Source organism: Anomaloglossus baeobatrachus, chromosome 2 (assembly GCF_048569485.1).
Source record: "Anomaloglossus baeobatrachus isolate aAnoBae1 chromosome 2, aAnoBae1.hap1, whole genome shotgun sequence".
Classification (NCBI taxonomy): domain Eukaryota; kingdom Metazoa; phylum Chordata; class Amphibia; order Anura; family Aromobatidae; genus Anomaloglossus; species Anomaloglossus baeobatrachus.
Genome location: NC_134354.1, coordinates 180,640,483 through 180,659,299, shown reverse-complemented (window position 1 = coordinate 180,659,299; position 18,817 = coordinate 180,640,483). Strand labels below are relative to the sequence as shown.

At 45.7% G+C, this 18,817-nt stretch overlaps 1 protein-coding gene and 1 long non-coding RNA gene across 4 annotated transcripts in view; both read left to right on the top strand.

The window, feature by feature from the left end:
• Positions 1-1,280: 1,280 nt before the first annotated feature.
• Positions 1,281-18,817, top strand: part of LOC142288387 (uncharacterized) — a 41,189-nt gene continuing 23,652 nt past the window's right edge. For all 3 annotated transcript variants that reach the window (XR_012749175.1, XR_012749168.1, XR_012749171.1), the window contains exon 1: positions 1,281-1,749. This is a non-coding gene — a long non-coding RNA (uncharacterized LOC142288387). The remainder of the gene's footprint in view (positions 1,750-18,817) is intronic.
• MID1IP1 (MID1 interacting protein 1) lies at positions 13,043-14,963 on the top strand. The gene has a single exon (XM_075333509.1). The coding sequence runs from the start codon at positions 13,239-13,241 to the stop codon at positions 13,809-13,811; it is 573 nt and encodes a 190-aa protein (XP_075189624.1). The 5' UTR covers positions 13,043-13,238; the 3' UTR covers positions 13,812-14,963.

Sequence of the window (18,817 nt, the reverse complement as noted above, 5' to 3'; positions counted from 1 at the left end):
CACACTGCAGCCCATCTTTGCTGTAAGTAATACTTAATTTTCGGAGGATATTTCCCTCTTTTTCTTGCTATTTATATTTAGTGTAGGGACCTACAAGCATGAGGCCCTGTGACGAGGGTTGTAGGCAGGGCCGGCTCCAGGTTTTTGTGGGCCCCGGGCGGAAGAGTCCCAGTGGGCCCCATCCACACACAGACACCGATACGAACATGTACATATACATATTTAAAGACAAACTCACAAAAATACATATAAACAGACAAATCTATACAGTCATATACACTTACAGACAGACACACACACACACACACAAGTCTGCTGCATACAGACAGACACACACACACACAAGTCTGCTACATACAGACACACACACACAAGTCTGCTGCATACAGACAGACACACACACACACACACAAGTCTGCTACATACAGACACACACACAACTCTGCTACATACAAACACACACACACAACTCTGCTACATACAGACAAACACACACACACAACTCTGCTACATACAGACAAACACACACACACAACTCTGCTACATACAGACAAACACACACACACACACAACTCTGCTACATACAGACACACACAACTCTGCTACATACAGACAAACGCATACAACTCTGCTACATTCAGACAAACGCACACAACTCTGCTACATTCAGACAAACGCACACAACTCTGCTACATTCAGACAAACGCACACAACTCTGCTACATTCAGACAAACGCACACAACTCTGCTACATACAGACAAACGCACACAACTCTGCTACATACAGACAAACGCACACAACTCTGCTACATACAGACAAACACACACAACTCTGCTACATACAGACAAACACACACAACTCTGCTACATACAGACAAACACACACAACTCTGCTACATACAGACAAACACATACAACTCTGCTACATACAGACAAACACATACAACTCTGCTACATACAGACAAACACATACAACTCTGCTACATACAGACAAACACATACAACTCTGCTACATACAGACAAACACATACAACTCTGCTACATTCAGACAAACACATACAACTCTGCTACATTCAGACAAACACATACAACTCTGCTACATACAGACAAACACATACAACTCTGCTACATACAGACAAACACATACAACTCTGCTACATTCAGACAAACACATACAACTCTGCTACATTCAGACAAACACATACAACTCTGCTACATACAGACAAACACATACAACTCTGCTACATACAGACAAACACATACAACTCTGCTACATTCAGACAAACACATACAACTCTGCTACATACAGATATGAAATGTCAGGTTTATTTAAAAAAAAAAAAAAGCTGGCAAACACACATAGGTACAATATAAATCAAAATAAAAGGAAAAAAAAACAATGGCAATGCACTTCTGGCCTCCAAGAGTAGCTCTTCTAACCTGGGCTTCTTGTACTCCAATGAACCGGTCCCGGACGGTTTGGACCTGCTTCCGTACTGTACTGCGTCTGCCGTGACTGAGTCGGCCGGTCGTCAGTGACAACAAGGTCCTGAACGAGGCGCTGCCGGTGTGCGTTCCACTGTGGTAGCAGGAAGTGCATCTGTGTGTGTGCTGCTGCTGCTGATGACGACAATCATTCTTTGAAGGCCCGCCCACTGTGCTGTCGTAAGAGGAAACGACGTACGGGGGCGTTCTGACAGCAGCAGGAATGAGACGCACGGCTCCAATACATTCCACTCGTATCAAAGAGGTGAGAGGAGGTGGTCCCATCCCAGCATGCGTTACGCACTAGTAATCAAGTAGGGGAGGAGGGAGGAGAGATGTGCCCCCCCCCCACCCGTCTTGCGTTCCACAGTGGAACGCAAATAGCAGGCAGTACGAAGGCCGACAGGGAAAATGAACGGCGCGACGTACTGCAGGTGTCCTAGATAGCGTGAGTGGGCCCCCCTGTCAGTCCAGGGCCCCGGCACTTGCCCGGGTATGCCGCGTGGTGACGCCGGCCCTGGTTGTAGGCTTACGTTTTATGGCCATAAATGCCAACTAAAACCTCATTTTTTTGTACAGGATACATCCAGGCCCCTTTCTTTTGGGCCTTGCATTGTAGAGTCTGTCCCTGCATGATACACAGGTGGGGTACGGCTTGGCAGCCCGCCTGATCTAATAGTGTGCGCGCCACTTAATAGGCTGCGGGTTTGTGACTGTGTTATCTGCATGTGTGAACAGCGCTCTATGCAAGCCACTAGTGTGCAGTTTTATCATCTACCAGTCGCCCCCTCCATTCCATGGCGGTGTGTGTGTGATTTGCTCCTCCTGCACCTGTGATGCCTCCATTTAGTGGGGGTTTAGCTGTATCCTGGTAGAGCACTAGTTTTTGGCCTGGGCGATGTACACACTGCAGCCCATCTTTGCTATAAGTAATACTTAATTTTTGGAGGATATTTTCCTCTTTTTGTTGCTATTTTTATGCTCTCAGATTAGGTGGCAAAAACCTGGTGACAGATTCCCTTTAATGGTACATGATTGTCTTAAAAACATTTGTCCAGGCATAGGTATTCGTGACCTGTAGAGGATCGGTCCTCAGAGCTAATTCCTGGTACTCCAACTGATTAGGCTGCTTTCACACTATGTTTTTTTTACATGCGTCCTGAACGTTTTTTTAACGCAAAAATTGATCCAGTGCAAACGCGTCAACATGCATTTGCGTGTGTTATAGTGAGGATCCAGCGACTAGCAGTTTTTCAACATTTTTCAAAACGCTACTTGTAGCGTTTTTGAGCTGCGTCCAAATACTGCAAGTCGCTGGATCCTGACTATACTGCATGCAAACGCATGTGAACGCTGGCATGCTGATAGACAGGATCCTGCTTGCTCTACTGAGCATGCCCAGAAACCAGCCTCGGGTGATCAGTCCCTCTCTCCCCCTCCCTCTCTGTCTCTCTCCCCCTCCCTCTCTCCCCCTCCCTCTCCTCTCTCTCTCCCCCGCCTGAGAGTTGCGGACACTCGTAACCAAGGTAAATATCGGGTAACCAAGCAAAGCGCTTCTTTTAGTTACCCGATGTTTACGTTGGTTACGTGTGCAGGGAGCCCGGCTCCTAGCAGCTGCGGAGGTTTGTAACCAAGGTAAATATCGGGTATCCAAGCAAGTTACCCGATGTTTACTTTGGGTACGAGCCTCCGCAGCCGTCAGATGCCAGCTCCCAGTCTATCACGTTCAGTTGCACTGACTCCCGATCACATGACTCCAATGCCCGCCCATAAACTTAAAGTGACAGGATCCTGCAAAATAACACATGCGTTTGCATGCGTTTTTTTGCTGTAACAGCAGGATCTGCTTTTACAGCAAAAAAACGTTCATGACGCATGTTAAAAAAACGTAGTGTGAAAGCAGCCTTAGGCCCGTTTCACACGTCAGTGAAAAACACAGATGTTCTTCACTGACGTGTAAAACACGCCTATGTCCCACGGCACACATGGGTTGTCTAAGTGCAATCCGGGCTCCGTTCTCCGTGGCCCGTGATTGCACTTAGAAATCAACTCACCTGCGCCCGCTCCCGCTCTCCATGGTGCTGATCACTCCCGCGGTGCAGCATCCGGCCGGCGCTGACCCCCGCAGCAGCTGCTTCCGGGTCGGCTGTGTCGTGCATAATGAAAATGCGCGACAGTAATGAGCCGGCTCAGAAGCAGCAGGGAGAATGGGCTGCAGAGGACATCGCTGGAGCCGGGTGAGTTAAAATGCTTTTCATTTTAGAAGCACGTTTTTTTCTGGCACGTGTTTCACGGACCACACCACTGGGTGGTCCGTGGGACATCAGTGATGCCAGAAAAAAATGGACATGTCTCCGTGCGGCAATCACGGACACGCGGGTACGCTGCACGGAGACACGTGCAGTGAAAAATCACTGACGTGTGAGCAGACCCATTCATTATAATGAGTCTGCGTATGTCAGTGATTCTGGTACGTTTAAAAAAAACCACAAACGTACCAGAATCACTGACGTGTGAAAGGGGCCTTAGATGTATTTTACAGATGTGCTCGGCAGCTTCTCTCTAAGTGTAGTGGCCATTGCCGGCTACTGCAGCACGGCTATTCTGACTGTAAGCCGTGCTGCAGTAACCAGGCAAAAAACAGCTGATCAGTGGGGGTGCGAAATGTCGAACCCCCACTAATCTGCTATTGACCTATCCTGTAATGACACGTGCACACGTTAAGTATTTGGCGAGAGTTTTATATCAGTATTTGTAGCCAAAACCAGGAGTGAGTACAAAATGTAGAAGTGGTGACATGTTTCTATTATACTTTTCCTCTGACTGTTCCACTCCTGGTTTTGGCTTAGGCTAAGTTCACACTTGCGTTGTTTTGCATCAGTCAAATCAGTTGTGTGACTGATGCAATGGATGCGTTGCGGATAGTGGCACAACTGATGTGACTGATGCTGCAAAAAAAGACGTTTTTTTTTTTACTGTTTTATCGGTGGCCGGCTATTGTGAATGATCAGCTGATCATCCGGCAGCCTGCTTTTGTGAACGATCAGTTGATCGTTCCGGCCGCTGGAACTGAATTTACAATAGATCATGGTTGTTTATCGTGCGCATGCTTACAGTAAAAAAACGATCCGCCGCACACAAAAAACGTTACATTCAGCGTTGCTCCCGCCTGATGGTCAGTCAGTAAACGACTGATCCGTCACGCAGTGGATGCAACACAGGGCCATCAGTCACAATCCGTCGCTAATAGAAGTCTATGGGGAAAAAACGGCTTCCTGCAAAATCAGGATACCGTAATTCCTCAAGGCGACAGATTGTGACTGATGCAAAACAACGGAAGTGTGAACATAGCCTTAGAGATACTGAGGTAAAAAACTGACCACATACTGACCACATACTGAACGTGTGAATGTGGCCTAAGGCTGTTTTCTGACAATTGTAGCCCCTACCCCCAGTAAAAAAAAGCAGTATGACAGCAACATGACTGCAGACTGTGCTGCATTAGTGAAATTGGCTTAGAACGGCCTCAGATATCAGACTAACGATTTAATTACTGACTGCGATATTTATATATGAGGCTGATGATTTAGAGTCAGGAGACCCTCGGCCGGTACTAACATTGCAGTGTTTACGCCGCTTGTGAAAATCTGATGTGTGAAATTGGCCTGAGCCTGGTTTGCCATAGAGCTGCTGACAGCCATGCCCATCTTTGACTATAAATGAGTTTATGAATTACGATAACGCTGAAGTGATACCCGCAGGTTTGTGCACTTATTTGTCCCTGGAGGTGCGATTTGCCGCCTGCCACGTGTGGTAATGCAGCATGTGAACGCAGCCGTAGAATTATTTTCACAAAGCGAGAAGTTGAAAGCTGGATGTCCTGAGCATTTTAGGTTTGCATATTGCACTGGCATATGAAAGCAAATTCACATACAACTTGTGACCTTTACCAAAAATGTAATTTAGATGGGGTTTTTGCAATCATTGAGTACAATGTCACATTGCAACGCCATGATCTTTGTCATTTGGCTTAAATTGCAGTGAAGCCCTAGCCTAAAGGTAGAAGACGGCTGGTATAAAAGCTGTCTCAGAAGAATGCGAACGTAGAAATACCCCAACTGCGGGGAGCAAAAAGAACAGATATAACAAGAACATTCCACGTACTACGTGGTACAATGATATGTGCCCTAGTCTGTAACTGCCATGTTACCTGCATTTCTGTAACTATTTTCCACCACAAGTATCACTTCTGTATAAACTCGTAGCACATGGCGGGAGAAGTAATGTCACATATATAGACAGACTGCGGAGGGGAAGACAACAATGGTACTGACTGGGTGCAGCTCCTGGTGTAATATTCAGCGTATGCATTGAGATCTGTCAGGTATCATGGTGAGACGTACGTAAGAGGGTCCTTTCTACAGAAATCTAGTACACAGACATGCTTTTTATCATAAACAGTATCCCAAAACAAATCTAATTTTTTAATGGAAATGTATCTACTTAGTAATATACATGCAGCACATGTTGTGGGAAGAATCAGTGTTGTCAGTAAAGGATTTGCTGACAGTATCTGGAAAAATATGACCAGAAACTGACCTTTCCCATAGTGTCACTCTCCTCTATGTAGATCAGGATGCTCCATGCAATTTAGATTAATGTTTAATTTTAACTTCCCCTTAGACAAGAAAGTAAAACATTAGCTTGTAATATTTGCCTTTTTCCACCTAGGGTATGTGCTATCAAGAAGAAAATGTGCTAGGACAGAGAGGAGAACGACATACAGATAGATAGGCAGATGGATGGATAGAGGGATAAATAGATAATTGATAGACATATAGATAGATAATGGATAGATAGAGGAATAGATAGATAAATAGATAATTGATAGGCAGACAGATGGATAGATAATTGATAGAGGAATAGATACATGGATAGATAGATAGATAGATAGATAGATAGATAATTGATAGGCAGACAGATGGATAGACAGATGGATAGACAGATGGATAGACAGATGGATAGACAGATGGATAGACAGATGGATAGACAGATGGATAGACAGAGGGATAGACAGAGGGATAGACAGAGGGATAGACAGAGGGATAGACAGAGGGATAGACAGAGGGATAGACAGAGGGATAGACAGAGGGATAGACAGAGGGATAGACAGAGGGATAGACAGAGGGATAGACAGAGGGATAGACAGAGGGATAGATAGAGGGATAGATAGACGGATAGATAGACAGATAGATAGACAGATAGATAGACAGATAGATAGACAGATAGATAATGGATGGATAGAGGGATAGATAGATGGATAGATAGATGGATAGATAGATAATTGATAGACAGACAGAGGATTAGATAGACAGATAGATAATGGATGGCTATAGGGATAGATAGATAGATAGAGGGATATATGGATGGATAGATAGAGGGATGGATGGATAGATAGATAATTGATAGATAGACAGATAGAGGGATAGATAGATAAATAGATAATTGATAGGCAGACAGATGGATAGATAATTGATAGAGGAATAGATACATGGATAGATAGATAGATAGATAATTGATAGGCAGACAGATGGATAGACAGATGGATAGACAGATGGATAGACAGATGGATAGACAGATGGATAGACAGATGGATAGATAGATAGATAGATAGAGGGATAGATAGACAGATAGATAATGGATGGATATAGGGATAGATAGAGGGATAGATAGATGGATAGATAGATAATTGATAGACAGACAGAGGATTAGATAGACAGATAGATAATGGATGGCTATAGGGATAGATAGATGGATAGATAGAGGGATATATGGATGGATAGATAGAGGGATGGATGGATAGATAGATAATTGATAGATAGACAGATAGATAGAGGGATAGATAGATGATAGATAGATCGAGGGATAGATAGATAGAACTATTCTTCCCTTCAAACCTGAAGACATCAGGACAGAACCTGGAGGACCCCAGTGTAAATCAGTGGTGGCGTTTGTGTCTATCATATGATTTATCCAGCACTGTTTGTCAAAGACAAAAAAAAATCAATGGTCGTCTTGTCCATTTTGCAGATGAAACATTGCTGTTTTTAATTAGGTATTAAAAAAAATTAAATGTAGTATTTGTTGGCACTTCAAACATGCTCCGCAGTACTTTGGGTGCTTTGTTGTCTATACAGTGGTCGTTTCATTGGCATTGATCTCCTGCACACATCTATGATGCAGACGAGGGAAGAAGACGCTGTAACATCTGAAATTTGTGGATTTCACTTGTCTACAAACTAATTGTTTTGACTAAATGTATCCCAATGGTTCCATATGCATTAGATAGCTGTCCACCAAATAGTCATTCGTCAGCAATCACTCCTGACATTAAGGCTATGTGCGCAGACTGCGTTTTTTTGACGCTGCGTTTTTGTGCGTTTTTGGCCGCTAAAAACGCACAAAAACGCACCTGCGTCGAAAAAACGCGGCAAAAACGCACGTGTTTTGCTGCGATTTGGTGCGTTTTTTTGCTGCGTTTTGCTGCGTTTTTGCTCACTGCGTCCTTATGCGTTTTTTATCAGTGAACAAAAAAAAAAAGGTCTGATGTCATTTCCTTCTTCAATGTGTTCTTCATTCTCCACTAGTGTATACAGAAGAGCAGACAGCTGCAGAACTACAAGGCTCAGCATACTCCATCCAATAGTAGAAAGAGAAATCACCAGCACTTGAATCCAGGCATATAATGGTGGTTATGCCCTGTTACAGGGCATAACCACCATTATATGGATTTTTAATGACAAGAAAATAAAGAATTTTTTCATTTTAAGTAAATTTGCCTGGATTCAAGTGCTGGTGATTTCTCTTTCTACCATTGCTACAAGGACTGGCTACTCCTTTCTTCTCCGTGCACCATCCATGGCTTCTGGGCTGTTTCCAGATTAGGTGAGCCGGAAAATCTCTATTACTTCCATCCAATAGTGTATGCAGGAGAGCAGACAGCAGCTGCAGAACTACAAGGCTCAGCATGCTCCATCCAGGACTGTATGCTTGAGGGAGAGTCAGGGGGAGCAGACCTACAAGGCTCAGCATCCTCCATCCAATAGTGTATGCAGGAGAGCAGACAGCAGCTGTCGAACTACAAGGCTCAGCATCCTCCTTCCAGGACTGTATGCAGGATTTCTTTGCCCCCCCAAACAAAAAAAATGACGTGGGCTTCGCCATATTTTTGTATGCTAGCCGGGTACAGCAGGCAGGTACGGGCTGCCCCCAACCCCCAGCTGCCTATTTGTACCCGGCTGGGAACCAAAAATATAGGGAAGCCCTTTTTTTTTTAAAATTATTTCATGAATTTCATGAAATAATTAAAAAAAAAAAATTACGTGAGCTTCGCCCAATTTTTGAGTCCAGCCGGGTACAACTAGGCAGCTGGGGATTGGAATCCACAGTGCAGGGTGCCCATGCTTTCTGGGCACCCCCACTGTGAATTGCAGTCCCGCAGCCACCCCAGAAAATGGCGCTTTCATAGAAGCGCCATCTTCTGGCGCTGTATCCAACTCTTCCAGCTGCCCTGAAGCCGGGTGGCTAGCTGGGTAATAATGGAGTTAGGGCTAGCTGTATATTATCAGCTAGCCCTAAGCCCGAAAGTCATGGTGTCACGCCAATATTAGACATGGCCACCATGAATTTCTAGTAAAGATAAAAAAAAAAACACAACACAGAAAAATATTTTTATTAGAAATAAAACACAACACAATTAGTGACTCCATCTTTATTGAAATAAAGAACCCCCCCTCCGCAGTAATCCTGGGTCAGGGTCCCGCGCCGTCCAATCCGGATCCAATATCATCTGATCGGTTTGCTGGAAGGCATACCGATCAGATAATGTGTCAGGATCAAGTGCCTGAATCCCATCACACATCAGCTGATTGTATAAAAGCCGATTATACAATCAGCTGATGCATCGGTGCAAAAAAAAATAAAAAAAATAATACTCACTTATGTGCTGATTACCGGCAGCTCCTGCAGCGATGGGGCGGGAGTCTGATCCCGTCCGATCGCTGCAGCAGCTGCCGGTAATCAGGGATGAAGTCTCCTGACGCATCCGCTGATACCGGCCGGGCGCCCGCGTCACCGCGATACTTACGATCACCTGATGCATCAGGTGACTGCATCAGGTGATCCATCGCCAGGTCCTGCATCCATCGGAGGTTTCCCGGCCGTCTGCACACAGCCGGAGCGGCGATACCGTGAGAGGAGATGGGAGCGGGCATGGCACCGGGAGTCTGCAGACAGGTGAGTATAACTTTTTTTTTTTTTTTCTACTGTTAACTTTTGTTTTCACAGCCGCTTCCACCTCCTGCCTGTACATGGCGCCGCACGGCAGCATACATGCACAGGACGGGAGATGGAAGCGACGGTGACGGTACCGGGAGGATTCACGCTTCTGTATATACTGACAGAAGGAATCCTCTTCCTGTACACGTCACTTTACTACCCACCTCCTGCGTTTATAGCTGCGTTTTTGGTCTTCAAAACGCACCAAAACGCAGCTATTTGCGTTTCTCATTGCGTCTTTCAACATCCCATTGAACTCAATGGATGAAAAGCGCAGTGAAAAACGCGGGAATAATTGACATGCTGCGTTTTTGTGGCACCACAAAAACGCAGCTGAAAAAAAACAGATGTGTGCGGACAGCAAAAATTAAAACTCATAGACTTTGCTGGGGAAGCAAAGTCCTGCAGTTTTGAGGCCAAAAACGCACCCGAAAAACGCGCAAAAACGCCGCGAAAAACGCACTGTGCGCACATAGCCTTAGCATGAATTTGGTTTGGTTGAGAGTTCATGTTTTTAAGGGGGACAGTGGAGACAATTGCTGTTTAATGGTTCTAGCAGTGGCTTATCTTCTGAAGAACAAAAGAATTGTGTGTTAAAATTCTAACTGCCTGACCCTTATCTTCCCTGACATTTGCAGAAGAGTTGAGAGACCCCCATACTCATCAGAATGTCGGTCAATCATATTGTTATTGGCAGGTTCAGCTGACTTTAATGCATCTGGGGGCGCCCACCGAGGAGTTCACAGCCCTGGAGGCGGGAAAACCAGGCAGATGAGTTTTAGAGTTGAAAGAGTGAGGAGTAAACAGTGGAGTTGTAGTGAGAGAAGGAAAGAGTGACAGAGAAAAGTGACAGCAAGAAGCCTGAAGTTGGTCCGGGTGTGTGCCCCGGACTGAGACAGCAAGGTTGGCAGACGGCGGTGACCGTCTGCAGGAGAGATTGCTCGGAGGTTGCCGAAAGGACCGTGGACGGGTGGTGACCCGGCGGTACCGGAGCGGTATACGAAGAACAGTCAGCACCAGGGCAGGGGCCTTTCGGATCCCGGCAAGGCTAGGAGTCGCCATAATTTGCCAAATCCGTCAGTGAAGGGGACGACTGTCTCCCAACAACCAAGTCCCGATTGACCGTTGGGCTGGCATAGATTGCAGGCAGGGTGAGGGGATCGGCCGGCTGGCATAGCTTGCAGGCAGGGTGAGGGGATCGGCCGGCTGACATAGCTTGCAGGCAGGGTGAGGGGATCAGCCGGCTGGCATAGATTGCAGGCAGGGTGAGGGGATCGGCCGGCTGGCATAGATTGCAGGCAGGGTGAGGGGATCAGCCGGCTGGCATAGATTGCAGGCAGGGTGAGGGGATCTGCCGGCTGACATAGATTGCAGGCAGGGTGAGGGGATCAGCCGGCTGGCATAGATTGCAGGCAGGGTGAGGGGATCTGCCGGCTGACATAGATTGCAGGCAGGGTGAGGGGATCAGCTGGCTGGCATAGATTGCAGGCAGGGTGAGGGGATCAGCCGGCTGGCATAGATTGCAGGCAGGGTGAGGGGATCGGCCGGCTGGCATAGATTGCAGGCAGGGTGAGGGGATCGGCCGGCTGGCATAGATTGCAGGCAGGGTGAGGGGATCGGCCGGCTGGCATAGATTGCAGGCAGGGTGAGGGGATCAGCCGGCTGGCATAGATTGCAGGCAGGGTGAGGGGATCGGCCGGCTGGCATAGATTGCAGGCAGGGTGAGGGGATCAGCCGGCTGGCATAGATTGCAGGCAGGGTGAGGGGATCTGCCGGCTGACATAGATTGCAGGCAGGGTGAGGGGATCAGCCGGCTGGCATAGATTGCAGGCAGGGTGAGGGGATCTGCCGGCTGACATAGATTGCAGGCAGGGTGAGGGGATCAGCTGGCTGGCATAGATTGCAGGCAGGGTGAGGGGATCGGCCGGCTGGCATAGATTGCAGGCAGGGTGAGGGGATCGGCCGGCTGGCATAGATTGCAGGCAGGGTGAGGGGATCGGCCGGCTGGCATAGATTGCAGGCAGGGTGAGGGGATCAGCCGGCTGGCATAGATTGCAGGCAGGGTGAGGGGATCGGCCGGCTGACATAGATTGCAGGCAGGGTGAGGGGATCAGCCGGCTGGCATAGATTGCAGGCAGGGTGAGGGGATCGGCCGGCTGGCATAGATTGCAGGCAGGGTGAGGGGATCAGCCGGCTGGCATAGCTTGCAGGCAGGGTGAGGGGATCGGCCGGCTGGCATAGATTGCAGGCAGGGTGAGGGGATCTGCCGGCTGACATAGATTGCAGGCAGGGTGAGGGGATCAGCCGGCTGGCATAGATTGCAGGCAGGGTGAGGGGATCGGCCGGCTGGCATAGATTGCAGGCAGGGTGAGGGGATCAGCCGGCTGGCATAGCTTGCAGGCAGGGTGAGGGGATCGGCCGGCTGGCATAGATTGCAGGCAGGGTGAGGGGATCTGCCGGCTGGCATAGCTTGCAGGCAGGGTGAGGGGATCGGCCGGCTGGCATAGATTGCAGGCAGGGTGAGGGGATCAGCCGGCTGACATAGATTGCAGGCAGGGTGAGGGGATCGGCCGGCTGGCATAGATTGCAGGCAGGGTGAGGGGATCTGCCGGCTGGCATAGATTGCAGGCAGGGTGAGGGGATCTGCCGGCTGGCATAGATTGCAGGCAGGGTGAGGGGATCAGCCGGCTGACATAGATTGCAGGCAGGGTGCGGGGATCGGCCGTCTGGCATAGATTGCAGGCAGGGTGAGGGGATCGGCCGGCTGGCATAGATTGCAGGCAGGGTGAGGGGATCTGCCGGCTGGCATAGATTGCAGGCAGGGTGAGGGGATCGGCCGGCTGGCATAGATTGCAGGCAGGGTGAGGGGATCGGCCGGCTGGCATAGATTGCAGGCAGGGTGAGGGGATCGGCCGGCTGACATAGATTGCAGGCAGGGTGAGGGGATCGGCCGGCTGGCATAGATTGCAGGCAGGGTGAGGGGATCGGCCGGCTGGCATAGATTGCAGGCAGGGTGAGGGGATCGGCCGTCTGCCCCTGCATAGTGGGGCTTGCAGCCTGTGCTGTAAGGCGCTGCCTGGAGCGGAGGATGATGCAAGCATGTGGCTTTGCAGCCGGTCTCCTTACTGGGCGGCCGGCTGTGAGGTGAGGAGCCGGGGAGGAGCCTGTGCTGGAGTCAGTGTTACCCCCGGTCATTCTGAGCTGTGAACCGGCTTCATCCTGCTGTACTGCAGGGGGCTGGCACTTGGAGCTACACCTTTCTCTCAGGGTATATATATTGTGCTGGGCACAGAAAGGGAGCTGTTGCTTATAGAGAAGAATAAGGAGTGGCCACTAGCACACTGACACTGGGAGGGAAGAGTCTTTACATAAGCCGGTGCCTCTGCTCTGGGTGTGATTAGTCTCCTTCCCCAGCAGATGAGCTCTGCACCTGCCTGTGACAGCTTCAGCATCTCCACAAGAGCGGATTGTAGAGTCTCCGGAGGAGATCATTTCTGCTGCCAGGATCCATCAGCAGCCACTGCCACAATGATGCAAATATCTGACTCCTACAACCAGAAGCACTCCTTGTTCAATGCCATGAACAGGTTCATTGGAGCTGTGAACAATATGGACCAGACTGTCATGGTGCCCAGTCTGCTGAGGGACTTGCCTCTAGACATGGAGGAGATGAAGGAAGAAGTCACTAACAGCATTGGAGCTGCTAATTATTTCACCAGGAGGGACATGCACGGCTACTACATCCTGCTAAAATCTATCAGGAATGACATTGAATGGGGGATCCTGCAAGGAGATGATAGGAAAAAGGACAAAGTGTCTCATGTGGACACCAATAGACTGGAGGAGTCTGATGGAGAAGAAGATCTGGAGAAGCTCTTCCACTTCCACCTCACTGGACTGCACACAGTGCTCAGCAAACTCACCAGGAAAGCCAACATCCTCACCAACAGATACAAGGAGGAGATAGGATTTGGCAGCTGGGGACATTGACTATAGCATTTTTTACTGTTCTAATTACTAGTATCCTATTTTTATTATTTTATGTTGGGTTTGGTTTACTTTTCATAATTTGTGTTTTCTATCTGAATACTGTGGAGGAAGCTGGGAGTAAGGGATCACATTTAGTGTAACTTCTTATTTTAGGGGTTTTCGGTAATGCTCATGATATGAGTAAGGTTTCCTGTGATACACCTCTGTGTGTGTCAGAAGATGCAATGACTAAGAAGGCATCTACCGCAGCCCCAATTAACCCTCTCTTCGCACCCGACTAGAAAGAAAAATGTAATTTTCCGGATTCTTTGGTAATTTCCTACAGTTGTGATGCCTCTAGGCATTATGATGCATGGACCCTGTTGCGTTAGTGTATTCATGTGCAGAAATCTAATTCGGGTCACCAGGGGTTAATGTATCAATGATTGGACACCTGATTATAAGGTGAAGTGATACAAGGGTATTGTGCTCCTTGCCCTTGCTTGGTAGAAGAGCCGGGGACGTGCCATGGGTAGAGGGGTGGGGTGCAGTGGGAGAAATTCTCCTACAGATTGCATCAGCCTTTCATGATTTTGCACTATTTTTTTTAAAGGAAGTAATTTGTAAATGTGTTTCGCTTATTTTGCACTGTACCAGTAATATTTATGCTGGAGCACAGGATGAGAGGTGCAAGGCAAGAACACCACTGTAATTACCATGGGCTCATGTATCAGTCATCAGTATAATCTGCAGGGCAAGACAATGGATTCTATGTTGCAAATATCTTATTTGGAAGGTGGGTTCCAGAAGAAGTGAGACTAACCTCCCAAATAAAATATCAAAACCATAAATATTGACAGATCCTTCTGGCAGATTGACACATGAGCCTCAATATGTCCTTGGATACACGTCTTTGTCTTTTGCGTCCCTCGTCGTTTTGCTCGTTGTATTAGATGGTGAGGTACAAGCAGCCAACTGAGGCTGTTGTTAAGCCAATGACATATGGACTGTTCATCATTACTTACATGTTGGAACTAATGATACATCGTTGATATGTTCAGATAGAATGTGGAACGGTTCCGTGTCATACGCACAGTAACAAAAAAAAAGCCTTTTTTTTATTTTGTCAAATATTCTATTTTAATAAATAACACAATGTGTTCATACATTCCATGGATATGCTTTTTATTTATGTCGTTATGAATGTATCATGATATATACTGTATGTTCACGAGCGCGTGCAATAAAACTACATCAATCACAGAAGACCCTAGCTATGATCTGCTAACATGGGGACATGGCGTGATGTTGTTGCCATGCAGGCTTGTCTTCTTGTGGAATGGGGATTGGTGGGTGACACTCCCTCCATACTGAACACAAGAACGACCAGAACATTCCATTAGAAGTCACTGCAGAAACCAAGGAAAGTCGGCATGTAATACATATGGCACAATAAATGTTCATTTTTAGGATTAAGCTATATCTTAAAAATCAACATGTATAAATACACAAGATAAATGCAATTAGTTATTAATCCATGCTCTTGGAATTTGTGGGCTTGATGATCACATCAATCTATATTTATCCATATCATATTTCATACCAACTATTGTAATGTGTGTTCTAGAATTATAATGAGCTCATACAATGGCCCTCATGAGTGTCAGTTGAACTAAATGGATATCCATTGATTTTAACTGTTGCCACGCAATGCTTTGTTTCCCAGCGCTGCAGGGAAAACAAGCAATTACATTGTGCGGTTCCATCACTATCGCAGATAACTGCCATGGCGCCAAGCAGTATGGACCCAACCACCCCCCTTCTTCAGAGATGAACTGCACAGTTGAATTTAATGGACATATACACTATATATATATATGTATATATGTGTGTGTGTGTATATATATATATACATATGTATATATGTATGCATAAACATTTACATATATATACAGTATGTCACAGAAGTGAATACACTCCTCACATTTTTGTACATATTTTATATATATCTTTATATGGGATAACACTGAAGATATGACACCCTAATACAATGTAACGTAGTCAGTGTACAGCTTGTATAAATTAAGCATGTAAATGTTGTGTGCCCTCTATATAACTCAACACACAGCCATTAATGTCAAAACCACTGGCAATAAAAGTGAGGAAACCCCTAAGAGATAATGGCCAAATTGTGCACTAAGGGTCAATATTTTGCCTGCCTACCATTACTTTCAAGCACAACCTGAAGGCTATGTGCGCACGTGCGCGTATTGCATGCAGTTACGCTGCGATCTGAACCGCAGCGTAACTGCATGCGTCCTGCGTCCCCTGCACAATCTATGAAGATTATGCATGAGACGTGCGCACGTGGCGTATTAGAACGCAGTGATTCAGCTGCTGCCCGAAGCGTGCATTCTAAGAAGTGATGTCACTTCTTTCGTGCGCTTTGCATGCTGTCTATAGGGAGAGGCAGCATGCAGAGCGCACGAATTCAGCAGGCACCAGGCGACTCAGAACGGAGCTTTTCAGCTGCGCTCTGAAGCGGACCTTTTGTGTGCGGTGCAGAGCGCACATGTGCACACATACCCTTACTCTCTTGTGCATGGAGTTCGCTAGAGCTTCACAGGTTGCCACTGGAATGATCTTCCACTCCTCCATGACGACATTATGATGCTGGTGGAGTTCTTGCGCTCCTCCACCCTCCATATGGGATGGCCACAGATGCTCAATACAAAATCCTAAGCAATGTTGTCAGCTCACCTCCTCTGATTCTCTGGTGTCCTAGTAGCAGCCTGAACTCCGTTTGGCAACCGTATGAAGACAAGCAAGAAAATAGATTCGACGCTTGTAAGGAACACATCTTGAAGTAGCTCATATAAAATATCCAAATTTATTTAGAAAAGTTCAAATAAAAATACAGGACAGTCATGACTACCCCCTTGACCATCTAGTCCTACAAGGGGGTAGTCATGACTGTACTATATTTTTATTTGAACTTTTCTAAATAAATTTGGATATTTTATATGAGCTACTTCAAGATGGTTCCTTACAAGCGCCGGATCTATTTTCTTACAGATGCTCAAAAGGGTTTCAGTCCGAAGACGTGCTTGGCCAGTTCAGCACCTTTACCCTCACTTTCTTTAGCAAGGCAGTGGTGGTCTTCGAAGTGTTCCTGGGGTCATTATTATGGTGGAATGTTGCCCTGCGGCCTAGTTTCCGAAGGAGGGGATCATGCACTGCTTCAGTATGTCACAGTACATGGTGGCATTCATGGTCACTTTAATGAACTGTAGCTCCCCACAGCCGACAACACACATACTGTCTATATATATACCTCAGTGATACCTCGGTTGTCGTTGATAATCCGTCTGAATACAATCAATGAAAAACGAAACCAATGAAAACCGAGGCAATTATTTCCATAGGAATCAATGTAAAGCAAATTCATTTGTTTTAGACACTCTAAAATAGAGACCAAAAACACTTTTAAAGAGAATAAAGATAGTGTTTAATACTAAAACAATAAGAAATTAATATTAAATGAATATAAAATATTAATATAAAGAATAAATACATTTTATCTTACATACATTTTGAAACTGATGAGCGGGTGATACACAACGCTACACAGAGCAGGAGAAAGCATGGATCACCCTTTGTTGTCACAAAATTAGCAGCATAGTCGCGTGGGCATGCCGACAAAAACAAATGAAAACCGAGGCAACAACGAAAACCGAGGAAAATTTTTAGTGGAAAAAAATCAACGAAAACCGAAACCAACGATAACCGACGTCAACAAACATCGAGGTACCACTGTATATATATATATATATATATATATATATATATATATATATATATATATATATATATATTAGTCTATTCCTCTACCTATATTTTGATACAAGTGAATTAAGGCTCTACATTTTTCACTTATTAGATGACAATCAGGGTTTTTTTCACATTTTTAGCAAGTGTGAGTAAAGTACAATAGGTTTCAGGATGTGTCGAGGAGATATCTATCAGACAATGCATATTAGTGAGAGTAGGTGTTTCCTAGAAATACCTGTTGTACTGCATTGCCTGTATAATAATTCTGTCACACCAGTTGTAATGTACCAAATTGAATGAAAGTTTTTAATGACTCATCCACTTAAAACTAGATTGGCATAATTGATACTGAAAAGGCTTAGCCGTTACATAAAACAAAGCTAGAGCGTTAAGTTCCTTATATAACAGGTCATCTTTGCTATTTCTAGAACAATTTTCTAAGTGCAATTGCCACTTAAAGTGGTTTACCAACCACAGCAGAGGTCCCTTTTATATAATATAATCTGTGCTGGCACTCTCTATTTTATTCTGTGGCAGACTAGGGTATAATGGATTTTTAGGGTACTTGGTCATAAAAATGTACACAGCATGTTTTCTCAATTTGCGCTTAAAATAATTTATTGATATTAACAGTTTCTTAGAATAAAAGGCAGTGCAAAATATAAAAAAAGCATATTCACAAATGTTTCAAAATACATCCATGTAAGGCTTTATTCACTGGTTCAATTAGAATTTGCTAAAACAAACAAGATTTTAGGGTGTATAAAAAGAGAGATTAGATCCCGTGATCCCAACGTATTGTTACCCCTCTATAAATCACTTGTAAGGCCACATCTGGAATATGGGATCCAATTTTGGACTGCACATTTTAAAAAAGACATTCAGAAGTTAGAGTCAGTTCAAAGGTGGGTAACTAGACTATTACAAGGAATGGAAGGCCTCCGATATGATGACAGGTTGAAAAAGTTAGATATGTTTAGATTAAAAAAAAGATGTCTCAGAGGAGATCCCATTTATATGTATAAATACATGTGTGGTCAATATAAAGGACTGGCACATGACATTCCTTCAAAAGACAATACTAAGGACCAGGGGGTATTCACTTCGAGTGGAAGAAAAGCGATTCCAACAGCTAAATAGGAAAGGGTTCTTTACAGTTAGAGCAGTCAGACTGTGGAATGCTCTACCACAAGAGG